The sequence below is a fragment of the Camellia sinensis genome, chromosome 3, assembly GCF_055761805.1.
Source record: "Camellia sinensis isolate YWXY chromosome 3, ASM5576180v1, whole genome shotgun sequence".
NCBI lineage: Eukaryota > Viridiplantae > Streptophyta > Magnoliopsida > Ericales > Theaceae > Camellia > Camellia sinensis.
Window position 1 is genome coordinate 74271077 of NC_138963.1, and position 23321 is coordinate 74294397.

The following is a 23321-nucleotide window of genomic DNA, read 5'->3' on the forward strand; positions in this document are numbered from 1 at the left end:
CTTCGGGTGTTATTTTATCACACACAACGAAAAATCCATTGGCACAGAATCCAAACTTGCACTTGGCTTACATAGTGAATGAAGGGTTATCCTAAGACAAACACTCCTAAAACAAAAAATTGTTCAACAATTTTGTCTGAGAAGGTAATCTCGGTGATGATGAGCATTGTTCTTCATTGCTGAAGTAAACAAATAAAAATCCAGGTGCTTTTATGTGTGATTATGCTTTGTGGATTGAGTATTTTATGTCCACTATTGTTGTGTATGTTCCTTATAAATTACTGATTACTGACACTTTTTCTTTATACTGATTTGAACTCTACGTTTACTGACTGAATAAGGACATGTATGATCATATATTTGGGGTTCCTTAAATCAAGCATGACATGAATTTTATTTGAATCCTGATTTCCATTTGTAGGTCAAAGCTTTTAGTAGATCTCTGGAGTCCTTCAGAACTGCAATAGTTGTGGGTGGAACAAACATTGCTGAGCAGGTGCAGATTTGGTTATAGATTTATTTTTAGTAGTTGTTGAAATTCTCGAGTCATGATATATGTGGAGTAAATGGTTTATGTTTTATAGATGTTGGAATCCTCTAGGAAATGTTTTGTACTAATTGCTATGTGGCTTCATTAATTTTTTGGTTTCTTATAGTCTATAGAGAAGGATGCTCCAGTCATGTAGTCATGACTTGTAAGGACAATCAAGAAAATTTTTACATTTTTCTTATTTGGGTCACAACAACTGGGCCACCGTAGGCAATGGATCTAGCCTCGCCCATGCGATCATGCAGCCAACTAGCTAACTCACTTAATATAGAAATTACTTAGTCACTTCAAGTTGTTTGTTTTATTTAGATTGTCATGCTTCTATTGGTTTCAATAAAATTAGTGTTTAGACAATTTAAGAAACATGCATTACTAATAATGAGGAATTGTTTGAAGTTATGTTATGACATGAAATATATATTACTTGACAATATATAATAATAGAAATAAAAACATGAAATCAATAAAAACAACCCATGTACTCTTTGCTTGAGCACAAGGAGAAAATCATAAATCTGAAGTCATGTTGTCAACATAGGTTCAAAACCTATATACGGATATATGGGTTTATGAAAATATACTGTACTAACACTCCGTTTGGATCGCAAGAGGAGGTGAGAAAATAAATGATTGTGGTTTCTCGTTTAGATGAGAAAAGAAATGAAATGATTATGGTTTCTCACCATTATGCTTGAATGAATAAAATAGAAGAGAATGTGGTTTCTTACCTATCTTGTTTGGATAAAGTAAATAAGAGAAAAGAAAGGAAAGTGTTGTATTTTATTTTACCAAAACAACCTAAGCTATACTTTTTTAGAAGGGCAATTTTGGTATTTTAGAATAATTTTATTAAACCCAATTCATTTCTCACCAAATCTCACTACTTTCGATGAGAAACAAAACATAGGTTTGGTAAGAATCTTTTTCTCACTATCTCTCATTATTTCTCACCTACTTAACCATCCAAACAAATGAAAGAGTTTCCTATTCTCACCATTTCTTTTCTTTTCTCACCAAATCCCTCATCCAAATGGAGTGTAAAACAATTTGAGCATGAAATAAAATATGATATGAATTACAAAGGCACCGATATTTCATCTTCTCAAGAAATAAATAATTATGGAGAATGCAAATTATATTGATCGTAAGTTTTAGGGTGAATTACAATAACTACCCCAAGTTTTGGTAAAATTACACCTAACTCCACAATTTTGGTATAATTACACAAGCCTTCCTTAAATGTTAAAGTTCATATAATAAATTAGTGCATGTTGTTAAAGTATCATTAAAAAAGTAACATGCCATGAAAGAAAATTATTAAATGTCAAAGTTGGCCCTTATATTTTACTTATTTATTTTTTTAATAATTTAATATTAACCATATATAATAAATAATATCATATATATATATATACACACATGTAGATGTATATGATAATAGATTGTCCCCACCTCTCTCGCCTTCCTCCTTAATTTCCCATCATTGGTGGGTGGCTTCCCCAACCCCTTCCCCCCCCCTCCGGCCCCTCTTTTCTTTCCATTCACCAATGTTGCCTACCTAGCACCCCTCAACATCCATTCCTCTTCCCCTTATCTCACCTCCAATGGAATCATTGAATCATTCAAAAACAATTGTTTATGGGTTTGATGTGGTGATTGTAGATGGAAAAGATAAGTTGGTTGACGTTGGATCGGGAAAGAGGGAAAGGATAGCATTAGAGGGGGATGAACATGGGGGGTTGACACCTAGGCGGGGGGAGAGAGGGGTAGGTCAGTGTTGGAGGGGAATGAACAAGGTTGGGTCAACGTTGAGCGGAGGGTAAAAGGGTGGGTAAGGGGGAACAAGGATGGGTGGGTCATTTGATGTTGGACTTTGGGGGGGAAGGGGGTCAATGTTGGAGGGAAAGGAACAAGGGTGGGTTGATTGATGTTGGACAAGGGTGAAAACGGATGGGTAGACATTTGAGGGAGATGAAAGGGGCTGGTCAACGCTAGAGGGAGGGGGAGGGTAAACTTTATAGTGATTTAAAAATATGAAATATATTGGATCATATTTAAAAATTTACAAAAATTGATCAATATTTATTTTTAACCAAATAAATATGATCATGGAAAAAAATATGCGTATCGGTAAGTTTTTTTCAAATTGTGCGAGAAATAAAAAAATTCACGGTTCCGGTTACCGCAACGGTTACACTACGGCCTTTACACCCCGCAACCGCAACCGCAACCGCAACCGCAACCGCGTCACCGCCACCGTTACGGCGACCGCAACCGCTTTTCAGAACCTTGGTAGGGGTGGATCAATCTTGGAAGAGAGGCAAAGAATACAATGATGAGATTGAAGCCGACACAGTCTCTGTTATGCTGGCGACCATGGTAGATCCGTGTTTTGCCGGTAGAAGATGGTGGAGGAAGGAGGGGGCCTCACTATTTATGGTTGTAATCCTGTTGGACTAGGGGAAGTGTTTCATCACTAGTGGGTAGGAATCAGGGGAACAAGAATATAGTGATGAGATTGAAGCCGACACTGTCTCTGTTATGCTTGCGACCATGGTGAATCTATGTTTTGCCTATTTTGGTTGGTAGAAGAAGGAGGAGGAAGGAGGGAATGACGGCTCTAGTGGTGGTTTTCACTATGGTGGTGGCTGTGTGGTGGTGTCTTTTGGGTGTGCATTGGAGTAATAGTGGAGCTAGGTGGAGACCAAAAAGAGAAAGAAAAAGAAAAAAAAAAAGTACAAAAAAATAATTTCACAATACTAGAAAAGGGTAAAAGATCACTTCACATTGTCCATTGGATCTGTTATGATTTCTATTATTAGAGGGGTGGTTGACATCTGTGAGGCACGCACACGAGACACGACATGGATACACGGACACGCAAATTTTCAAAAAATGGAAGACACGACACGTTAGGGACACACTTAATGTATATAATTTTATTTATTTATTATATGTAAAATTAAAAAAATGTATATATTTATTTATTTACTTCAATATCAAATATCATTTACAAATTAATTTTTTCCTACAAATAAAAAATAATTTATTCTATGTATGTTTAGGTTGAGCAAATGAGAATACCTAAAAAATAGAAAAAGGAAAAGAGGAGAAAAAAAAAATTTTAATTAAAAAATATATATATATATATATATAAGGGGACACGTTAGAAGAAAGGGAGAGGGAAAAAAAAATGAATAGAATAGAAGAGAGAGAGAGAGAGAGTTGAACATGCAGAGAAGAAAAGAGAGTTGAACACAAGTGAGAGATAGAATCGAGGAGTCAAACACACACACACATAGATAGATATATATATATATATATATATAAAGAGAGAGAGAGAGAGAGAGAGAGATAAACACACAGACAGAGAGACAAATAGAAGAAAAAAAACGACGAAGAACATATTTGAGGAAATGAAGAACAGGTTCGAAGAACATACCTCGACCTAGGGCTTCAACAGGTTCTTTTTCACCCTTTCTTTCTCTTTCTCTCTCTTTATATTCAATAGGTTAGGGTTTTTCTCTCTGTGCCTCTAACATGTCCACAACGTGTCCAAGAGTGTCTGAAGCGTGTTTGGTTGGAAAAATTCAAAAAAAAAAAAGAAAAAGGACACGTTAGGTAGAGTGTCCAACACGTGTCCACCACATGTTCGACGTGTGTCTATGTCTGTGTTTGTGTCCGTGTCCGTGTTCCGACATGTGTCGGACACCCATTTGCTGCCTCTGAAGAGATGTCTGTACTTTATAGGTTGACATAATTATGCCAAAACTGTTAAGCTAGGTGTAATTTCGCTAAACCTTAGGGGGGGGTCATTGTAATTTACTTGAAGTATTATTGTAATCCAAAGTAGACCATACTAAGCAACATCTAAATACAAAATGGAAAATAAAAACTGAACACATCATAGATTATTAAATGAATAAAATTTTAATCCATAATTGTTGAAGAAATAACTATTAGGATCTAGGATTGCTATTATTGTTCATTTACTTGTAATATTAAGGTTATTTTACAAAATTTATGGTATATTGATTTATAATTGGGTAGATGAAAACCTACCACTACTACTACTGTTGAATTTGTCCATTTAGAGTTAGTCACCCATTGTTGCTTAAAGGGGGAAAAAGGGTTGGAAGGTCCAGCCCAAGACGCCACCTAGCTGCCCTGTTGAGTGCTCAATTTTCTGGGGAAGCCCCCTTAGGTGGGCTTCGATCAATTATTTGTTTCTTCCTAATGCTTGTAATGTTTCTTTGTTTTTTCCCTCATATTTATTATGTTTAAATTAACTTCTCCTAATCTCCTTGTGTGCTTTTTGTTGCTGAATGCCATGATAGAGGTCTGAGCTACGAGCAGGAGTGAATATAGTGGTTGCTACTCCCGGAAGATTTATTGACCACTTACAGCAAGGAAACACTTCTCTATCTAGAGTTTCATTTGTTGTTTTGGACGAAGCTGATAGAATGCTTGATATGGGCTTTGAACCACAGATAAGAGAAGTGAGTGGTATCTCAATATTTTTACTGAAACTGCTCTCCACTTGTCACCTTGCTTCGATAAATCTCATTGTGTTTTAAATGGTCGTTACCCCCTTGCCATTCATAATTTGTTCTATTACTTGTCTCTTATTCTTTCTTTCTTAGTTTGTGAATCTAAATTATATCTCTTTCTAAAGGATGTTCCTGGAGTGTATGCGTTTGCTGGAAGATTGAGCATAAGCACACAGCTGACTGAATTTTTTGTGCATAGACAGTATTGATATTGACTTGTTTTTTGTGTTTCACTTTATAGCTGAAATACCAACATATTTGTTGTACAACTCTGATTTTGTTGTGTGCATATGATAATCAATGAACCACTTATAGTTGCCACTCTTGTACATGTACTTTTTTTATTTGAATTCTCAGTGTTTGGATTAAAAGGCATGGGCTTTTGATGGCCTAAGCTTGTGCATTCGGTGAACTAATTTGTAGAATATGCAATTACTTTTTATGAATATTATACTTTTTAATGAAATTTTTTCATTAATTAAAGTTTCATTTTACTGCTATTAAATACTTAATGTAGCTTGATAACGCTGGGGTGGGCAGTTGTTGCATTATTTTCTTTAGCCAGTTTACTTACTAACTTTTATGATTTTATCTATGTTTGTGTAGTACCAAAAATTTTATGAATATTGTCCCTTTTAGTGAAATTTTTTTATTGATTAAAATTTCATTTTATTGCTATTAACTACTAAATGTAGTTTGATAACACTGGGGTGGGCATTTGTTGCGCTATTTTCTTTAGCCATTTACTTGTAACTTTTATGATTTTATCTATGTATGTATAGTACCCCAAAAAAAATAAAAATAATAAAAATGAGGCAAATACTTGTGCTGTCATCTCATTTTCTGTTCTATAGAATATTTGTCTGTATCGTATTCCTTCTACCTAGAATCTAGCGTGGTAGCTATTGGTTGGCTTTTTCCTTAACATTACGTGTCATATGCTTGGGGAAAAAACAGCATCCTTTGAGTTTATTCATATCCAATTGCAACTTGTTCCCATCCCCTTCTATACCTTGTTTGATTGATCGTATGGAAGAAAAATTTACTGTCTTTAATCCCATTTCAGGTGATGTGGAATCTTCCAGAAAAGCATCAAACTTTGCTGTTTAGTGCAACAATGCCTACGGAGATTGAAGCACTTGCACAGGTTAGGTCCATACTACAATTTATTTTTTAATTTTTTCTTTGCAAGTCCCATCTTTTCAACTCAAAACCTACTCAATCAGTTTTCTTGACCTGGTAGCATATCCAAGTTTTGGTAGTACTGTTGTATCTTTTATTAGTCTCATGAACCATGAGTTTGTTTTTATATACTAGCTACGTTCTTTAAATGTGGAATCGGAACCTTCAAAACCTATCAATATGTACTTTTGTTGTACAATTGTTGGAATAATTTTGCAAACACATTGTTACATCCCATCTCACATCAGTTAGGTGTAGGAAAGTTTCACGGGCTATATAAGTGAGTAACAACGCATTTTAAAAAGCTGTAAGGGTCTAGCCCAAAGCAAACAATAACATTACAGTTAGGGATTGAGACGTTATAATTAGTATCAGAGTGGGACCTACCTTGTGGTGTGTGTGTCATCCATGGTGGGAGCCAAGTCTATATGAGCCACCTCTTGAATCCCATGAGCGTGAGCGAAGTGTTGTGCCAAGCTAAGTATTACATGACGCACCACATGAGGACTGTGGTTCCGAGGGGTGAATGTTACATTCCACTCCACATCAGTTAGATAGGAAAGTTTATGGGCTATACCAGTGAGTTCACATCCCTACCAAGTAATGACGCATTTTAAGTCATTAGGGCCTAGCCCAAACCGGACAATATCACTACGACGTTACACACATCGCTATTTATTTTACTTGATTAATGTTTGCCGCGAGGAACCTTTTACACAATTAACCTTCTATTTTATTATGCAAATAATCAGGAATACCTGACTAATCCAGTGCGAGTAAAGGTGGGAAAGGTGAGCAGCCCAACAGCAAATGTAGCCCAAATTTTGGTGAAGGTTTCAGAAAATGAGAAGGTTTGTCTCGGCACTAAGCAGAAACTATCATTATACTGGAAACACTGTAATCTGTCTTTGTTTCCATCAATTTTTATAATCAACATGCAGGTATTCTGTGTTTGCATTTATTTGGGGGCCCTGTTTTTTTGGTGTTTGTTTTTTTGTTTTTGAACATGTTTCCTTTCTATTCGTTACTGTTTTTCAAATTTTATGGTCCAAGGGACCAGCATGGCTCGTTATTCATGTCATGGTTACTAGTCCAAACTCTAAAAATCTAAAACATCATTTATTAAATGATAAGTAAATCTAATAGATGGATGAATAAATATAAGAAGAAGATGCGTTAGAGCCATCAGCATGCGTACCGATGAGCTTGGAAATTGATGTATTTTTAGAGAAGTCAGTGGTTAGGATCAACGGCTGCACCAATGAGGAAGGTTTCTGATCAAAATGAAGCCTTTACAAGGCAAAGAAATGGACACAGAATAATTGGTTGAAACTACCTTCCAGCTTTGGCATAAATGGGATGATGTAGCACATTCAGTATTAGCTTATAACATTGGTTGAGACTTTGGGCGCCTTTCTGGTGTTTAATTTTTGAACTTGACCATGTTCTGATGACATGTTCCTTTAGCTCTTGGTGTATTCATGCTGTGAAAGTGTATGTGATTATCCTTTGGTAGATGGCACTTGCTCAGGTCTGAAGTACAGTAAAACCTTCATGAAGGTGTAGATGGAAGGTTATTGAAGCTTGATCAAATCAGTGGATGGCAATGGTTAGATTGAATTTGAGAATGTGAAATTGGAAACATGCTTTCTATGGGGACAATTTCATTGAAGATAAGCTGGGGATCTGCTAGTTAATTTTGGAGGTGGCATTTGGTTGGGTGGTGATTGTTGTCGAAACAGACAATTTCATTTTTATCCCACCTCTTTGAGTTTTTGCTGATGTTAACAGTTTCATACCACTGTTGGTTGCAAGTAGGGCTGCAAACGAGCCGAGCCAAGCCGAGTATTACAATGTTTAGGCTTGGCTCGAGCTCAAGTCGAGCTACATTAACTAAGCTCGAACTTGGTTCAGATTAGCTCGATTAAGGCAACTTTTGTCTATTGAAGCAAATATTTGAGAAGGGAAGCTTGCTCCCAGCCCTGCTTATCAAGGGTTGTTGGAGACCTATGTGGGACTCAAAGATTATAAAAAGACAATTGAGCATTCTAATGTATTTTATATATTTGGCACTTGCAAAAAAGTTCAAATTGGGTCTCAAAATTCAATTGCTATGTATCCAACACAAGAATTATGTGGATTGATAAGAAGTTCATAACCTGTTGACCACCAAAAACTCACAAGAATTATTTATTATCAATCTTAAAACCATAATATATGGGGAATTTTATACGTTTGTGGTCTTTGATTATGATTAATTGTAGTCTATGAAGCACGGACATGTCCCTAAGGCCTACGCACGAGTGTCGGACACGCTGTGGACACGTGTCCGACACTCTCCGCTACGCGTCCCCCCTTTTTTTAAGAATTTTTTTCAGTCGGACACGCGGTTGGACACGCGAGGACAGAGAGAACAAACCTTAACCTGTTCTTCTCTCTTCTTCTTCTCTGTTCTTCTCTCTTCTTCACTTCGTCTTTGTCTGCGTCTTGTCTTCTGTCTTCTTTCGTCTCTTCTTCTGTCTTCATCTTCTTCTCTTTCTTCTCTTCTCTTCGTCTGATTTCATTTATTCTCTCTCCTCCCTTTTCTGTCTCCTTTTCCTTTTTTATTCTCTCCTCTCCTTTTTTATTTTCTTTTGTTTTATTATTTATATCCATGTTTTTATTAAAATTTATAAAATAAGTTATTTTTATTTGAAAAAAAAATTAGGTAATGTATTTATTAATTTTATTATTATTGTAATTTTATGGAGACCAGTATTTTTTTTTTAAATTTTAGATATATAATAAATAAATAAAATTATATATATTAAATGTGTTCCCAGCGTGTAGTGTCCCCCATTTTTGAAAATTTGCGTATTTGCATGTCCGTGTCGTGTCTGTGTCCGTGCATCATAGATTGTAGTGTTAGCTATGATTCGGTTATGACTTCTTGTGATTATTATTTTAGTTATAGTCGAAAAGGTCTTTGGTTATACCTTATGTGATGTGTTGGTTATGATTCATTATTTTTTTTAGTTATGACTGAAATTGATTTCATTATGACAGTTATGATAATCAATACCATAAATGTCATAACTTGCATATGATACACATCCTTTTGAGGGTTTGTATTCTAGTAGGACCCCATTGTATGTATGTAGTTTTATGTATCTGTGTGTGTTCATGTAATAAGAAAATGACACTATATATGATCAAATTGCTAGGGGACTAATTGAAGCTTTTTTGCCTAAGACAACTACTAAGAAATGATTGATTCTTGGTAAATGGTTCCATAAACTTATAGGCTCTATTTATTTTTCACAAAAATATTTTCTTTATTTTTTGGTTTTTGGTTGCACATAATTACAGGACAACATTTTACATGTAAAATCTTTTACACCAAATCAAGGAAAATGCCTTGCAGAACAAATTTTGATAAGTCATTTTACGAATGAGTGTTCACATTGGTATTAGTGTTTTAGTGTGTGGAGGTTGTGTGAGTTGGGTTGGAGAACTAGGGATTCATGAGTGTCGAGATGGTTCAATAGGTGTAGTATGATGTGTGTTTGATGTCACATACCGGGTTAGTACAAATGCCAACCACAAGTTTAACTGATTTTGAAAAAATATTTACATGCCAAACACTCAAAGAAAAGGCAGTAGCAAAAATTCTTATAAAAAGCTTTACATTGAAAAATATTTTAAAGATTGATGATTAGTTTTAACAAATATAAATAAAACATTTAAATAAATAAATTCAAATAGTGCCACTAATCACCATCAATCACATTACAATGTTTGTTGACAACTTGCATGTTGGTGGTCTAGAGAGCATTGGTGTTGTTTTGTTGGACGAGTTTGTTGTCCGTCCTAGGGCTGCAAACGAACCGAGCCGAGAGCTCGGCTCATTTACTTATCAAGCTCGTTTATTGAGCTTGAGCTTGAGCTTGAGCTTGAGCTCGAGCTCGAGCTCAGCTCGGCTCAATAATTTTTTTTAATATTATTTATATTATTTAAATAAAAATATTATTTATATTATTTAATATATAAATAATATATTTATTATATAATTTAAATAAAAATAAACGAGGTGAGCTTGACGAGCCGAGTTAATGTGAGCTTGAGTTTGGCTCGTTTACTAAACGAGCCTAATATTCAAGCTCGAGCTCGGCTCATTTACTAAACGAGCCGAACGGAACCCTTAACGAGCCGAGCCGAGCCGAGCCGCGCCGAGCCGAGCTTGTTCATGAACAGCTCGGTTCATTTGCAGCCCTATCTGTCCCACATTGACAGGTCTCATATATTATAAATGTTTATGTCCATTGCTTTAAAATGACACAGTTGCCTTATCCCACATCGGCCAAACAATGAGATAGAAGACATCTCGAACTTAATATAAATATCAAAATATTCGAAGCAAGTCTATAAATATAAATATACGATAATAAAATAGTAATAATAATAAATAATTAAAAAAAACTTTAAACAAGCCGAGCTTAGTCAAGTCGAGCTCATATATGCTTGAGCTCAGCTCATTTATTAAACGAGCTGAAATATTGGGCTCGAGCTCGTTTATTAACACAAATAAACAAAGTTGAATGAGTTCTTAACGAGTCGAGCTTGAGTTGTTCATGAACAACTCAGTTCATTTGCAGCCCTAGTCGCAAGAATGATAATATTACTTTGTTATTGGTACAGTAGTCATGGTAGAAAAGGCCACTGCAAGTGCATCTGTTCTGACCACATGAACAATACATTATACATTGTAGTCAAATGCTACTTATTTAATTCATTTAATACTAAGGTAGCCCATTGCTTGGATTGGTCTCAGGTTGGGTCAGGCTGAGCCCTCTGACGTTACAGACTTCCCGGTCTGTTTCAAATGTTTTAGTTAGAAACATGTATTGAAACATTGTAGGAAAATGCCATGATTCTTTTCAACTACGTCCCAGCTTTGGCGGTTGTTTCTCTTATTGCTGCCTCTTGAATGAACAATTTCCTTTCTAGCTTTCATTTGTCATTCTATTTATGGTTGTTCAGATAAGATATATTTTTATCATACTAAATTCCTTCTGCTCGAAACAGTGCTTGACTTAAAATTTTACCACTGGGGGTTGGGTTTGGGCTTTCCCTGCCCTTAGCTTGAAATCAACTGGCCTTGGGACAAGCATCTTTTTAAATCTTTCTCGAATGTTGGCCCATGTTATGCTATTCATGTGGTCCTGTGGTTGTGAGATATGTTGACCCTTTTGTAATTTATCAATGTTTGATTTGTTGTAGCTTGACCAGCTTCTAGCGCTGCTTGTTGAGGAATCCACTCAGGCTGAAAGATCTGGCCACCCATTTCCTTTGACCATTGTTTTTGTGGAGAGGAAGGTATTGCTGATAACCAAATAAATATTTCAGACTTTCTTCTTCTTCATTATTATTATTATTTTTTTTTTCCCTTTCCATTTTCTAGTGTTCTGTAGCTACATGAGTGGCAATATCGTGGTTTAATATGTTTATGCATCAATTTCCTTAAACACAGTTTATCCACTCAGCCTCTTTGCTTTGTACATCAGTAAATGCACCCACGTGGTTATGTTTTACTATACATGCATGCATTCTATATTGCAGCTTCTGCTCACTATCAGTTTCACGTGTTCGTTTTCAATTTTATGGCCGAACTGGAATTAAGAGTCCTCAAGCATATTTGCGTTGATGTACTGAGTGAGCTTATTCTAGAATCTTGACAATTGTCTGTCTGGAACTGCTAGTTATGGTAGTTCTATTTAAATCATTTTAAAAAATTGGATAGGTGGATTTTCTGAAATAAAGTGGCTATGTGGCTGTACTTGATAGTGAAGAGATGTGATACAGTGATGGTAAATGAAAGTATTAGGAGAAGGGGCAAACCTAGATCTACATGGGTTAGTATAGTAAATAAAGATATGAATCTTCTTAATTTGACTAACCAAATGACTGTTGATAGAGTCGAGCAGAGAAGAAGGATTCATGTAGCCAACCTCATTTTATGGGGCTTAAGACGTGGTTGTTTTGGTTTTGGTTATGTTTTAGTACTTAAATCTGGTTTTGAATGTAGACTAGGTGCGATGAAGTTGCAGAGGCGTTGATAGCTCAAGGTTTGCATGCAGTTGTTCTTCATGGGGGCCGCAGTCAAAGCGAAAGAGAGGCAGCTCTTCACGATTTTAGGGTTGGCTCTACAAACATCCTGGTAATATCCTTATATTTCCCTCTTATATTGCTAGAAAGTATCAATTGCTCTGCTCTGCTGTTTGGGCTTGTATGTATATTATCCTTAATTGGCATCAACACATTCCATTGGGTGGTTAAATGGGCCCTGTCAATACACTGAATTATCATTTGTCACTATGGCATAATATTGTGCTGTCACTCCTCAAGAAACTTGCTTTCAAATTAACCAGCGCAATGAGTAGTCCATTTTAGAAAAAAAATTTGTGCTTTAGACTTCCCTTAGAATATTCATTAATCCAGATTGTGGCCATAAAATAAGTACCATTACCTCAAATACTGTATGACTTTTAACTTTAATTTCTTTTGAAATGGAATTTTATTTTTGCATTTGTTAACGATGTGCTGTTACTTTGTAGGCAGTCGGATTTATAATAATGAATTTCTCTTTGAACAGTATGTGAAATGATATGGAGCCATTCAATTTCAATATGTAATAAATATTTTCCTTCAATGCTGAGCAAGTTTATATAGAGGCCTTGGTAGGGTAATGTGAAATATTTGTATAAAAACAACGCCCAATTAGTACACGTTAATGTGTTTGGAAGGAAAAAGATTAGGTACACACTTAACCTTTGGCATAGTACGCAAAGTGGTTGCTCCGTGACTTGAACCCATAGCCTTAAGGTTATTAAGCTGGTTTTACTATTGAGCTAAAATATTTGTATATTTTATAAAATTGAGCTATATCATATATGTGAGTTTTCCCATTGATAGAAGTGGCCCATTTCCACAATTTTGTGAGGCAACCAAACCTCTTGAACATGCACTTTTTTCATTCTCATGTTTTGTCATCTTGCTTGTCATGTTTTTGGTCTTATTCTACTTGACTCGATTCAGGAAAGGTTTTATAATATGATTTTATTTGCGTCGTTTGTTTCTTTGTTTTGGTGCAGGTTGCCACTGACGTTGCATCTCGTGGATTGGATGTCACTGGAGTTGCTCATGTTGTGAATCTTGATCTTCCGAAGGTATATTGTGCTGCAAGTTGGTAGCTTCTTTGAAAATATTGTAGTTCTTTTAGGTTCATGTATTGCCAATGTAGCAATTGAGTTGTCTGGAAAAAAAATATAATCAGTAGAAAAAGTCTTGTATATGGAGAGTATTTGTTCTGTAAATTAAGTGCGCTTGTTGTCATAAACCCATTCTCTAACTCATTTATCAGCTTCTTGTCAGCTGACCTCTGTCACCATTAATTTACTTTTGGAATACCTAAACCTGATGCTTCATTTTTGTCTGCCTCAATTTTAGACCATGGAAGACTATGTACACCGAATCGGAAGGACAGGGCGTGCAGGATCAACAGGCCAAGCTACTTCATTTTGTACTGATCGTGACATGGTGTTTTCCTTCTCCAGCTTTTACTTCACTCTCTTTTTTTTCTTTGTTTTTTTATACTTCTCTTTTTCACACATTTATTATTTTTGTTTTCATTCTTATGTTGTTTGTTTGGTCTGATGGCATGTTGTAGTTCCTTGTGGCACAAATAAAAAAAGCAATTGCAGATGTGGAGTCTGGTAATACTGTGGCCTTCGCAACCGGCAAGGTATAGTTATTTCCCTTCTTTTTCATCTGAAAACTCAAAAAAAAATTATTTCTATTATGCACTTCATTTCTACTTTGATTACCCTGTTCAACTGTGGGGGAATGAATTTGGTAAAGATATTTTCACTCAGTTTCCTCCCTCATTTATGTTTTCTTCCTTTGTTTTTTGTTGGTGCCCAGGGAAACAAAGGAAAAGAAAAATACCTCTTTTCAGTCTCATGTATTTGTTGTTTCTTTTTTTTTTTTTTTTTTTTTTTTTTTTATAATTACTTTTTTAAAGCTTTTACTGCTATTGACTCTTAGGTTGCTAGAAGGAAGGAGAGAGAAGCAGCCACTGCACAGAAAGAGGCAAGGACTGCACTGTCCAAACTCTCATTGGTGGGGCCCACGTCAATCAACGTAGAGGACAAGTATAGATACATGATAGCTCCATCAACGATCAAGACCGAAGGTGCAGCAGATGGTGCTTGGGATGATTGATGAAGTTCTACTTTTGCTGCGGTAAAGTGGCATGCTCAGAGTAAAGGGCCCAATAATCCGAGGTTTGTAGTATATGGTTGCTTAGCAACATCTGTGTACAAGATGATTCTCCTCAATTTCCATATTTTTTTTCTTCTCCCTCCCCCCCAAACCCCCAATGTATGTTTTACATTTTTCATCAATTTTGATGAAGTAAATGCAATTTTATAGGTGTGCATCGCTTGTGACTTTGGGGGCTTGACGTGCAAAACGTGCTGCAGGAGGACGTGCTTGTAAGTTTACATTCCACTATTGTTGATACTCCACCATTTACAAGGACCAGTTAACATGATGTTTTTTTTTTTCTTTTTTCTTGAAGGCTTGTAGGATTGTCTTACAGTATTGTAGCTGGACATATATCTTGAAAAATGAAGCTAATTTTCTGAAGAATTCTTTTTGTATGAAACGATATAGTTCTACAGTTTTCCTTCTTTTTTTTTTATGGTTCTACCATCCAATTTTAAGTCAATTACTGATACCTCGATTTTCTGAAAAATATAAGTGAAAAATGACAGTGAACACACCCTTAGTTGGATGTACACAATGCAACTACTATCTGAAAATTTATTTGCTGCAAAAATGCAGCAAGTTGCAGCAGCCACGAGGTCGAAATCAGTATATCAAATGATAAAAAGGATATTCAAAAGTGATATTTGGGTTAGTTTGGTATGCCATTTTTTTTTTTTTTGTCTAAAATTTGCACTCACTCATGTACAATTGTTGCCAAGGCGTGATTCTCTCTCACATCTAGGGATGACAATTTAAACGCAGCCCGATGGGGACCCGACCCCCCGACCCCGATCAGAACGGATTTTTTTTCGAAAATTACTCCTCGTAGGGCCGAGGATGGTATTAAAAATTAAATCCCCGATGATTTTTGGGCGGGGGACGGGGATAAGTTCCCCAACCCCGACCCTAGCCCGCCCTTGCCCCTGCCCCCGCCCCCGCCCCTAAATAATCCCCGAACATGGCCCATATATATAATATATTTATAAATTTCATTTTCAGCCTCCCATTCATTTTCAGCTTCTTTTTCATTGAATCCCTCGTGTATATCTCTCTCTCTCTCTCTCTCTCTATTCCACTGCCAATCTTCACTTGCCACTCTTCTCCACTGCCGATCTTCACTCGCCACCAACAATCTTCTTTCTCTTAGCGTCTCTCTTTCTTTCTCTTTACCACCGTCATCGCACACCAACGATCCCGCTACCACCGTCGTCACACACCACCGATCCTGTCACCAACGTTGTCGCACACCACCGATTTTGCCACCAACGTCATCGCACACCACCGATCGCCATCATCCGTTGCACAACACTCTTACCACAGCACCACCGATCGCCATCTTCATTCACTTCTGTGTTGTGGTTTTTTTGAACAGATTGATGATTTTTTTTGAAAAATCTTGATCAATTTATATATATATATATATATGGATTCAGATCTAATTTGTTGTTAGGGTTTTATCTGTTGAACATATCTAAATTTTTTCTGTTAGGGTTTTGACAGATCTGTGGTTGTTTTGAACAAATCTATGGTTCTCTCTTCACTCTCTCTTCGCTGCTCATCATCTTCTTTGTTGATTGTTGTTGTTTTGTACGGGAATTATTCGGGGTCGAGGAAACCCGATCCCCGTTAGGGGGCGAGGGTGGATGGGTTCCCTGCCGGGGATCGAGGTTGGGGCCGGGGCCAGGGACGGGGAACTTTGTAGCTTCGGGGATCGGGGACGGGGAGTGTAGTCCCCGCCCCCACCCCGCCCCCACCCCGCCCCGTTGCCATTCCTACTCACGTCTTTGGTTACTGTTGGCCGTCCATTTTCCCACAAACGTAGCTCAGTTTACCTTCCCACAAAATTCATGGCTCTTGTTAATGCATTTTTAGCCACACAATCATGTTTTTGAGGTTTCTTTTTTTCAAGATTTTCATATAGGCTGAAAGTGCATTGGGGGAGAGAACATGATCCCTGGCATCAACAAGAGCATTGCTATTCAAGCTCAAAAGTTAAACTCACTTTTTAGACTTAGTGATGTGTTAGTTATGCATCAATTTTACTCACATATCCAACTTTTATTTTTTGACTTCTTGTCTACTTTTGTTAGCAAATTGTTACAATTCCTTTTGGGGTGTGGGTAAACACAAATGTTGATTTGCATGGATGTTTTAAAAGCTTCATATAAAGTATTTACGCTATGTTCTGTTGGGGGATTTAAAAAGAGATTTGAAAAGTGAAAGAGAGAGAAAATATAAGTGAAATATAAATAAAATATATTTATATTTTACATAGTTTCACACATTTTTTCCCTTTTCAAATCTCTCAACCAAATATAGTATTAGAGAATTGGTCTGTGTGTATGCACGTGCACGCGCGTCTATGTTGCATCAATGAGAAATGAGAAATGTTGCTTACCCTTCATCACTCTCTCTCCCTCCACAGCCTGCCAACTTCAAAGGAGAGCATAAAGTGGAATTAAAACCTTTTTGACCCTATTCCTATAGTTGCACACTTTTTTTTCCTTTTCCTTCTCAAATCTCTCAACCAAATACAGTATTAGAAAATTGGTCTGTGTGTGTGCACGCGCACGTGCACGTGTGTGTGTGTTGCATCAATGAGAAATGAGAAATGTTGCTTACCCTTCATCACAGCGTGCCAACTTCAAAGGGGAGCATAAAGTGGAATTAAAACCTTTTTGACCCTATATATCTTCCAATGCAAATACAGGAAAAAGTCATTTCCTTAAGCATAAACAATGTCTTAATTCATATCTCATTGTTAGAACAACATAAATATATTTGTGATAAAGAGTTTGCGCTCCGTTCCGCGTGGTGATTGAACCCCCATTATCAAAACTATTGATGAATCACATTGGATTTACAAAATTCTGGAAGAAAATTTTAGTGAACATCTATTAAAACTATAGCAACGTAGTTCGCGTTATTGTAGTTTAAAATTAAAAAATCCTAATGTTATCATTAGAGTAAGACCAATGATCTATACTGGACAAGATATAGATTAATTTGATCTTCAACTCCAGGAAATTTTGGACAAAGAGTTAATTGAAGAAACTAGAAACCCTCACTCTAGTCCAACTTTTATGGTAAGAAACCATGCTGAAATAAAAAGAAGAAAAGCTCGAATGATAGTCAACTATAAATGGTTAAATGAAAATTTAGAATTTGATGGATATTTTATTTCAATAAAAGATGTTTTGATTAACTTAACCAAATGATCAAAAATATTAGCAAATTTGATTGTAAGAGTGGATTTTGGCAAATTCAATTAACTGAAGAGTCAAAAAAATTGACAGCTTACAATACACCTAGAGGACATTACCACTGGAATGTTATGCCTTTTGCGTTAAATATAGCATCACAGGTATTTCAATGGTGAATGTATACAATTTTTAAAGATCTTAAAGATTATTGTGTAGTTTATATTGATGATAAACTTATCTTATCTAAAACCAAGGAGGAGCATAAAAAACATTTAAAATTACTTTGTGAAAAATTCCAAAAATATGGAATTATTTTGTCTCTAAAAAAGATTGAACTAGAAAAAGAATCAATTGAATTTTGGGAAATAATTTTAGACTAGAAAGGTTTAAAATTACAAGAACATATTTTGTCCAAAGTACGAGATTTTCTTGATACTCTTGAAAATGTAACACAATTACAGAGTTTATTAGATATTTTAAATTATGAACGAAATTATATCAAAAATATTTTTAAAATAGAAATTCCTTGGTTAACCAAATTTAGGAAAAATGTTATTTTTGAATGGACAACAAAAGATGTTACGTTAATTAAAAAAATTAAAGAAAATGTTAAAACTTGACCAGACATTTATATTCCTAAAGCAGGTGACAAATTAATTTTAGAAACATATGCCTCAGAAGCATGCTAGAAATGTGTTCTTAAAGCAATACCAAGTAATTTATGGCATGATAAAGAGATACCTTTATCAGAAAATGGGATTAGACCAAGAAAAAATTCAATACCCATAAAATTACAAAAAGAAGAATTAATTTGTGAATATAATTCTGGAACATTTAAACCAAATGAACAGAAATATATTATTTTTGAAAAAGAATTACTTGCAATAAAATTGGCAATAAAAAGTTTTCATATTTATTTAACCCTAGAAAATTTTATTGCACGCACTGATACTAAAACAGTAAGAGATTTCTTGATCAATAAAAAACCTATTGAGCAAGAAAGACGATTAGCCTGGTATAATAAAATTTCTTAATATACTTTTGAGGTAAAACATCTTAAATGTACTAACAATTTTCTTGCATATTTTCTTAATAGGAATTGTTTCAAAAAATTAAATTACTAAACAAGAAATTTTAATTTTTGCAGAAAATCTCTAGACCAAGAGGAAAAAATGGACAAAGGTAAAAAAAACCTGCTCAAGAAGATTGGGTGACAATTGCTAAAAAAGTAATTTCCAGACAAGAAAAAGTTTATGTTGTGTTTGCAAGAAGACAACTTGGAATTTACACATAATGGAATGATTGCAATACGCAAGTTTAGGGATTTTCAGGAGCAAGCTACAAATCCTATGATAACATGACCAAAACTAGAAAAACTTTTTACAGTGCATCAGCTATGCCTGTTTGTCAAAATAATTTTTGTCAAATGAGAACTAACCTAATTCTAACTAATATTCAGACATCTAAACCAGATGAATCTGAGATAAAAGATTTTTTCAACCTTGGTATATCCAGAAAAATTTATACAAAACTCAATGGAGTTTGGAAAACTCACATTGTAGACAACAAAGTGAAATTTCGAAAACACATGGAAGGTCTGGCCAACAAATTAGCTGAGCAAACAACTAAATTAAAAGATTAGCAAAATCTTTGTTTCTATATCCTTAAACAAATGAATTGAAACGAAGATTTTAATTTTGAAAAAATAAACAATTTTCTTCAACTATCAGACCTCATATCAGAAGAGTTTTTTGATCTAGTTTTTGAACCAATAAAAAGAATGTCTTTTTGAAAAAGCAAGAACTTTGCTTCCAAAAGAAATTTTTATGATAATCAAAAATCGAGTTAAGAATCATTGTGATAAGATTAGACAAATCTTAGAACAATCCTATGATAAATTAAATTTTAAAGATGAAATTCTCAAAATAACCATCATGGCAAACCATGACATGTGGTTTTTTGAAAACATAGATTAGGGAATAACTAATCAAGTTATTTCCGGAAGTTTAGATCCAATCCAATGGATAAAATATCCAATTATCATCAAAGCAATGCTCTATATGGTAGTAAAAGACTTCCAATAGAGTAAATATTTTACTTTCTGAATCTCCAGTACTGTTGGTTAGTGGGAACGAGAACATTTTTTCCAATCATACCAAATTTGGTATCTTAAAAAAACTGAAGATTTTGAGTTTGAATATGATTATTTAGATGAAGATCGCTGGAGAGAGCGATTGGAAAATATTCAAAAACTTTCTTTGACAAAATATTGGATAAACAGTTTAATATCTATTTCACAGACAGCGTCCAATATCCATGGCTCAGCGAAATTGTCATTCATGGTCATAGATGGTAGTACACTGTTTGTAACCCATTTTCCCATAACATATCAAATGTCTCCTACACAAGTTAATAAGGCTCTTGACATGTTATTAAATCTCAAACAGAGAAATAATTTGGATCTTCCGTTGGAACTAACCATGACCGTGGGTGATATAGAACATTTTTGAAATGAGCAATATAGCCAGGATCCTAATTTCCCTTCATCAAAGACTAATGAAGAGTATCACAATCTCATAAACCAAATGGAAGCATAGTGGACCCCACTATCAAATGCAGCTTGTCTCCTTATCGACTCTAACCTTATCCAGGACACGTGAAACAACTTGCATTATTAGGCAGAAAGTGGTCAGACAAATCCTTTCAGCTGACGTTACAAGATAGAAAAGATCAGCCAAATCTTATCTGTTTCAGTCTATCCCTTTGAAAATCGAGGAGGGTAGACAGTGTATAATTGTGTATATAATTGTAGAACACAGCAAATAATTGTAAGTTTTCATTTATTATCTTTGTAATTTTGTATGGAAACTTTGTAAAAGCCTATTTATAGACTTGTAGGCTTTGTAGAAACTTGCAAAGTTTTTCTCTCCATTCCTTTGTTGCCTATTTCGTCTCTAACTTCTCTTAACTCCATAACTCCATCATAATTCCATAATAAAAATAGTAGAAAACTCCTTTCCTTTTTGCTTATACATACATCAAAGATTTTGATAATTGCACTTTAATTTATTTATTTATTTATTTATTTTTTTAAATTTTTTTTTAGGGAGGAAAATGCACTTTTACTTTTGAACATAGTAAGAACATGGGATATTAATATGAATTTGCGATATTTACAAGCAAGACAAGGTTTTACCAAATTGCATGTTTGTCCTAATACATTTCTCGATTTCACCTATAAGGTTCCATTTGTTTAGAAAGTAACGTACATTCAAAAATAAAAATGGCAGAAAGTGAAGTGAAAGAAAGGGGGGAAAAAAATAAATTATTTGTTGCATGCATTTGAATAGATGAAAAATTTTGTAAAAAAAATCATAAGAAAAAAAATATAACCACTGCATAACAGGGAGTTGTAGAGAGAAATATGGCCAAAAAGTAAAGATTTGTGAGAAAATAAATTTTCTTATATATTTTGCAACAAATTGTTAATTTAACTAACAAGCTAATTTAAATTGTATAAGAAACTTAAGTTTTCATTACTTTCTAGGATTTTCTATCTATCTAAATCAAAAAAAAAATTGTTTTTCCTTTCAGTTTTGTGTATTATCTATCTAATCAAATTGAGCCTAAAAAATAAGACAAAACACATATTATAGTTAGCTAACCCCCCTCTCTCTCTATATATAATTGTTAAACAACAATGATTCTCCCCCCTTTTCTTCCCACCCCCTTTGACCCCCCCTCTCTCTCATTGGTTACATTTTCTTTTTCTTTTTCTTTTTTTTCCTGCTCCTCCAATCACCACCCGCCATGTGGCAAAGGGGGTGAGGGGGTGACCCCCAAAAGGGGGTCCCAAGCATTATTCAATTGTTAAATTCAGTTTGCCAGCTGGATCTCTATATATTGCATTGTTCTTGTTATCTTTCTATATTCTCAAGCATATACTATATATAGACACAACATACCCTAGTTTTTTGTGTAAGCTTTGGGTTCTTCTTCCTAAATGTCAACATTCCTTGTTGCCACTTGGGGTGTATTTAAAAACAGTTTTACTTTGCATAAAAACACATCATCTTAGCTCAACTTGAATTCCTCAAATTAGGAACACTTGATTAACCTCCGAGAAAGATGGAAAATCGCTGGGATTTTGGTCGGAGAATTGGGTTACTTTGCTTCCTTTTCAGTGTCTTCATTATGTTTCAATGCACCACAGCAGAAAGTAACCCTCTTTTTCCTCCTCCTTATTTTGACCCATCTTTGGATTTTTATTTTATTTTTTTGATGAATCCCATTCTGCAGATATATAGATTTCTAGTATATTTGTGTGGTAAAAAATACTATGTATTCAAAAAAAATATTTAGAATTATATAGTGTAAATTTAAATTTAGCCCCCGTTTGGAAACAAGTTATTTTAAAAAAAAATTGACTTTTTACGAAAAAATGTACAGAAAAATAGAGAGAGTGATGTGACAATAACTTATAGTGACTTTTTGATTTTTTAGCTGTAGTTACCAAATGAAGCTTTTAGTGTGATTTAATCACACAAAATAAATTTGATTCAAATTTTAATATTTTTTAAGGATACATTGTAGTGGTACATGGTTTAGTTTTGTGTAGTTTTTCATGCACCCTAATGCAGTAAGCCAGATTATTTCCATATTAAAAGCAGGGTTATACTAATGACAATCTTATTAAGGTGAAATCAATGTTAAAAACAGTTAAAACTTCAATACACTTTTAACATATCTATAAACATTCCTTTAAAAAAAAATATTATTGTTTTCTCAAATCATTGTGATGTAAAAAACAAATTTGATAATTTCACTTTGATTTACCTTTGATTTCAGACAGAACATATCCGGAAGGCAACGTTAATCTAAGCCCATTTCAGGCTTGGAGAAGTGCTCATTGGTGTATGCTAAATTTCAGGGTATCTCCTATTTGACTATGCAACTACAGTTAAAATATATAAAAACATACCTATACCTTTTTTTTATTTAACTATTATTTTATAAAATTAGAGGTGAAATTGACACATTTGAAGTATTGAGAACCAAAATGACACGGAACATATGTTTTGTGTATTTAATTTTTATTTTATTTTATTTTAATGAAAGAGTTCATTGGTCCCATTTTTTTTCTAACTAAATATTATGCATAATAGAAAGAAAAATATCTGAGATCCTTAAAAAGTTTTCATAATTTGACCTACAATAAATAACATGATATACGTCAATTTTTAATTTATTGTACATATAAGGTTTAACTCTCTTTTTGCATAATTGTAGTTAAATTTGTATGTCTAAAATTATCTATCCTCGGTATTTTTCTTTGACAAAAATGTCATGAATCATGAAAAAACACTACAAACTTTATCTTGAAATGAGATGTATGGTATAGATTTAGAATTGGTGTGATGTGAGCTCCATCTAAAATGATTATGATCGATGAATGTGTTTTTTTATATTACTTTTCTAGACATTTTTTTCAGAATTTGTAGTATTGTTGTTACTTTTCAAAAACAATTT

General features: G+C 34.6%; 1 protein-coding gene across 1 annotated transcript in view; it reads left to right on the top strand.

The window, feature by feature from the left end:
• The window catches only part of LOC114279394 (DEAD-box ATP-dependent RNA helicase 20), a 28654-nt gene extending 13684 nt beyond the window's left edge, over positions 1-14970 (top strand). The window contains exons 5-15 of the mRNA XM_028221623.2: positions 422-496; positions 4888-5049; positions 6167-6247; positions 7035-7133; positions 11542-11637; positions 12347-12478; positions 13413-13487; positions 13768-13857; positions 13988-14062; positions 14365-14603; positions 14752-14970. Coding sequence (XP_028077424.2) covers positions 422-496; positions 4888-5049; positions 6167-6247; positions 7035-7133; positions 11542-11637; positions 12347-12478; positions 13413-13487; positions 13768-13857; positions 13988-14062; positions 14365-14541 — 1062 coding nt within the window. The 3' untranslated portion in view covers positions 14542-14603; positions 14752-14970. The remainder of the gene's footprint in view (positions 1-421; positions 497-4887; positions 5050-6166; positions 6248-7034; positions 7134-11541; positions 11638-12346; positions 12479-13412; positions 13488-13767; positions 13858-13987; positions 14063-14364; positions 14604-14751) is intronic.
• The last annotated feature ends 8351 nt before the right edge of the window (positions 14971-23321 follow it).